The 4,495-nt window shown below is 50.9% G+C and overlaps 1 protein-coding gene across 1 annotated transcript; it reads right to left on the bottom strand.

Moving 5' to 3' along the window:
- Positions 1-766: 766 nt before the first annotated feature.
- LOC129410409 (uncharacterized) lies at positions 767-3,504 on the bottom strand. Its single transcript, XM_055158515.1, has 2 exons — positions 2,071-3,504; positions 767-859 (listed from the first exon to the last, which is right to left on the bottom strand). Exons 1-2 carry the CDS (start codon positions 3,502-3,504, stop codon positions 767-769), a joined length of 1,527 nt encoding a protein of 508 aa, XP_055014490.1.
- Positions 3,505-4,495: the final 991 nt, after the last annotated feature.

Raw genomic sequence — 4,495 nt, forward strand, 5'->3', positions numbered from 1 at the left:
AGACCGGGACCAGGACCAGACCATGATTGAGACTGGGATCAGACCGGGACCAGGACTGAGACCGGGACTGAGACTGGGACTGAAACTGGGACCAGACCAGAACTGAGACTGAGTCTGAGTCCAGGACCAGACCGTGACCAGGACTGAGACCAGGACCAGACAGTGATTGAGACCGGGATTGAGACTGGGACCAGGACGAGAACTGAGACCAGGACTGAGACCGGGACTGAGGCTAGAACCAGACCAGGACCAGACTGTGATTGAGACTGGGACTGAGACGGGACCAAACCGGGACCAGGACTGAGACCAGGAATGAGACCAGGACTGAGGCTGGGACTGAGGCTGGGACCAGACAAGACCAGACTGTGATTGAGACCGGGACTGAGGCCGGGACCAGAACTGAGACCAGGACTGAGACCAGGACTGAGACCAGGACCAAACATAAGTTCTAAATATTTGTTCGAGTCCAACTTCAGTCGTCTTTCCAGTCCAGTCTAATTCAGAGACGGTGTTTGTTCTGACAGATTCTAAACACTTCAGGAAAGGCTCATGTCTGTTCTGGTGATGTGACTTTTTTAGTATCGACACCTGTGAAAAATGAGCATCTGGTTTCGATACTCGTTTTATTAGTTTCTCGTTTCTGTTAGCGTCAGATTTTTCGATACTTTTGACAGCCCTGGTGGTGAAAATAAAACATTTGACTTGCTGAAATCCTCGCTCCTGTGTTCAAACTGACTGAATTCTGCTGTAACATTTCACTTCTGTCTCAGCTTCGGTCCCTGAAGTCCAGACTGTCGGACTCTCCGCGGAGCTGTCTCCACCGTCGCCATGACAACAGGAGCGAGGGGATGAGCAGAGGCTGGTGATAAGAGCAAATATATTTAAATCAGAGAACAATGGGGACTTTAATATTGTTAATAAATCGGCCTCATTAACGCAATTAAGTCCCAGTGTAACGTCTGAAGTGAGACTTTATAACAGTAATGAGACCCACAGGTCAAACGCAGTACAAGTACTGCAGTACACACACTCTGAAAATACTCCGGACTTTCTCTAAATCTCCAAAAACTTTTACTGTGGAGTAGCAGTAGTACAAGTAGTAATAATAGTATTAGCAGCAGAAGTAGCAACAGTACTAGTTGCAGTAGTTGTAGTAATAGTAGTAGTAGCAGTAGTACAAGTTTTAGTAGTAAGAATAATAGTAATAGTACAGGTGGAGTAGTAGCAGTAGAGGTACAAGTAGTAATATTAGTAGTACAAGCAGTAGTAGTACAAATAGTAGTAGTAATAGTAGCAGTAGCAGTAGTTGCAGCAGCAGCAGTTGTACAAGTAGTAGTAGTAGTAGTAGTAGTAGTAGTAGTAGTAGTAATAGTACTAGTAAGTAGTAGTAGTAGTAGCAGTACAAGTAGTAGTACAAGTAGTAGCAATAGTAGTAGTAACAGTAGTAGTAGTAGTAGTAGTACTAGTAGTAGTACTAATAGTAGTAGTAGTAGCAGTACAAGTAGTAGTACAAGTAGTAGCAATAGTAGTAATAACAGTAGTAGTAGTAGTAGTAGTAGTAGTAGTAGTAGTAGTAGTAGTAGTAGTAGTAGTAGTAGCAGCAGCAGCAGCAGCAGCAGTACAACCAGTAGCAGTAGTACTAGTAATAGTAGCAGTAGCAGTAGTAGTAGCAGTAGCAGTAGCAGTAGTAGTAGTAGTAGTAGTAGTAATAGTACAAGTAGTGGTAGTAGTAGTAGCAGCAGTACAAGTATTATTAGCAGTAGTAATAGCAGTAATAGTACAAGAAGTATTAGTAGTAGCAGCAACAGCAGTTAAACAAATAGTAGCACAAGTAGTAAGTAGTATTAGCAGTAGTAGTAGAAAAAGTGAAGTTACATCACAGTTGTACAGGAGAAACTTGTGTGTCTTGTGTTTGTTTGTTGTGTTTTGTTTAATAAAGTTACAGATTCAGTGTCGTTCAGGCTCATAGATTTTCTCTTCTCCACATTTGGGCCGATTACACAAAATGAGGCTCGTTTGTTTTGTTCTCCTTTTCTACACTGTAAATATGAAAACACACTGAGTCTGAACCGCGAATCTGAGGAGGGTGAGTCTGCGGGTCTGAGGAGGGTGGGTCTGTGGGTCTGAGGAGGGTGGGTCTGCGGTAGTTTTGAGGAGGGTGGGTCTGCGGCAGTTCTGAGGAGGGTGGGTCTGCGGCGAGTCTGAGGAGGGTGGGTCTGAGGAGGGCGGGTCTGAGGGGGTCTGAGGAGGGCGGGGTCTGCGGCGAGTCTGAGGAGGGTGGGTCTGTGGGTCTGAGGAGGGTGGGTCTGGGAGGGTCTGCGGTGGGTCTGAGGAGGGTGGGTCTGAGGAGGGCGGGTCTGTGGTCTGAGGAGGGCGGTCTGCGGTGGTCTGAGGAGGGCGGGTCTGGGAGGGTCTGAGGAGGGTGGGTCTGAGGAGGGCGGGTCTGCGGTGGGTCTGAGGAGGGCGGGTCTGGGTCTGAGGAGGGTGGGTCTGAGGAGGGCGGGTCTGTGGGTCTGAGGAGGGTGGTCTGAGGAGGGCGGGTCTGCGGCGAGTCTGAGGAGGGTGGGTCTGTGGGTCTGAGGAGGGTGGGTCTGAGGAGGGTGGGTCTGAGGAGGGCGGGTCTGAGGGGCGGGTCTGAGGAGGGCGGGTCTGGGTCTGAGGAGGGCGGGTCTGTGGGTCTGAGGAGGGCGGGTCTGGGGTCTGAGGAGGCGGGTCTGTGGGTCTGAGGAGGGCGGGTGGGTCTGAGTCTGGGTCTGAGGAGGTGGGAGGGCGGGTCTGTGGGTCTGAGGAGGGCGGGTCTGGGTCTGAGGAGGGCGGGTCTGGGTGAGGAGGCGGGTCTGAGGAGGGCGGGTCTGGGTGGGTCTGAGAGGGCGGGTCTGGGTCTGAGGAGGGTGGGTCTGAGGAGTCTGAGGAGGGCGGGTCTGAGGAGGGCGGGTCTGAGGAGGGTGGGTCTGAGGAGGGCGGGTCTGAGGAGGGCGGTCTGTGGGTCTGAGGGCGGGTCTGAGGAGGGCGGGTCTGGGAGGGGGGTCTGGTCTGAGGAGGGCGGGTCTGGGTGGGTCTGAGGAGGGCGGGTCTGTGGGTCTGAGGAGGGTGGGTCTGAGGAGGGTGGGTCTGAGGAGGGCGGGTCTGTGGGTCTGAGGAGGGCGGGTCTGTGGGTCTGAGGAGGGTGGGTCTGAGAGGGCGGGTCTGCGGCGGATCTGAGGAGGGCGGGTCTGCGGCGAGTCTGAGGAGGGCGGGTCTGCGGCGAGTCTGAGGAGGGTGGGTCTGTGGGTCTGAGGAGGGTGGGTCTGAGGAGGGTGGGTCTGAGGAGGGCGGGTCTGTGGGTCTGAGGAGGGGGTCTGCGGTGTCTGAGGAGGGGTGGGTCTGCGGCGAGTCTGAGGAGGGCGGGTCTGCGGCGGGTCTGAGGAGGGCGGGTCTGTGGGTCTGAGGAGGGTGGGTCTGCGGTGCGTTCGAGTGCGCTCTGCTCTCCACGGCGTCCTGTATGTGAGAGTGTGAGCGGGACATATGCGCAGACAGCAGGGGGCGCCGCGTTCACTGTAAACAATAAACAAACTCTACAGAAAGAGATTTACAAGCGGAAAAAGAGCCTGACTCTGCATCTTCTGCTCCATCTGCTCCTCTGACCCTCTCCTCCTTAGCTTCATCTACTCCTCTCCTCTGTTCTTCTTCCTCTCTCTTTCTCTCCTCCTCCACTCTTTTGTGTGTGTGTGTGTGTGTGTGTGTGTATAAGTGTGTGTGTGTGTGTGTGTGTGACATATGCCCGGGCAGCAGGAGGCGCCGTTCACACTGTAAACAATAAACAAACTCCACAGACACAGAGTTAAAGAGGCGGAAAAATGACTCACACTCTGGAGCAAACGCACACACACACACACACACACACACACACACACTCACACACACACACTCACACACACACACACACACACACACACACACACACACACTCACACACACTCTCGTCTGGATCCAAGAGACGAGTGTGAGGTCGGCCCTTCTGTTCTCATTTGGATTTTTTATTGTTTTAATTTAATGTTTTATTTCGTTTGTTTTGTTTTGTTCAAATAATAGTTTAGATAATTGCTGTTGTGTTTTGCTTTTCCCACTTTTGACACACTGTAAATGTCCTTCTCCTCCCTCTGCCAACGCTGTTCTCTCCTTCACTCTCCTCTCTTCCTCTCTCTCCCTCTCACTCTCTCTCCGTTTCCTTCCCTCTTCTCTTTGAGCCCTCCCTCCCTCTTTCCTTCCTCCCAATAGTAGTAGTAATAGTTTTAGGAAGTAGTAGGAGTAGTAGTAATAGTACTAGTAATAGTAGTAAAATAGTAGTACTAGTAGTAAAAGTAGTAGTAGTAGTTGTAGTAGTAGTAATAGTAGTAGCAGCAGCAGCAGTAGTAGTAATAATAGTAATAGTAGTAGTAGTAGTAGTAGTAGTTGTAATAGTAATAGTAGTAATAGTAGAAGTAGTAAAATAGTAGTAGTAGTAATAGTAGTAGTA

This window comes from Boleophthalmus pectinirostris, unplaced genomic scaffold (assembly GCF_026225935.1).
Source record: "Boleophthalmus pectinirostris isolate CB_2022bp ecotype Guang Dong unplaced genomic scaffold, ASM2622593v1 HiC_scaffold_22, whole genome shotgun sequence".
In the NCBI taxonomy this organism is placed as follows: domain Eukaryota; kingdom Metazoa; phylum Chordata; class Actinopteri; order Gobiiformes; family Gobiidae; genus Boleophthalmus; species Boleophthalmus pectinirostris.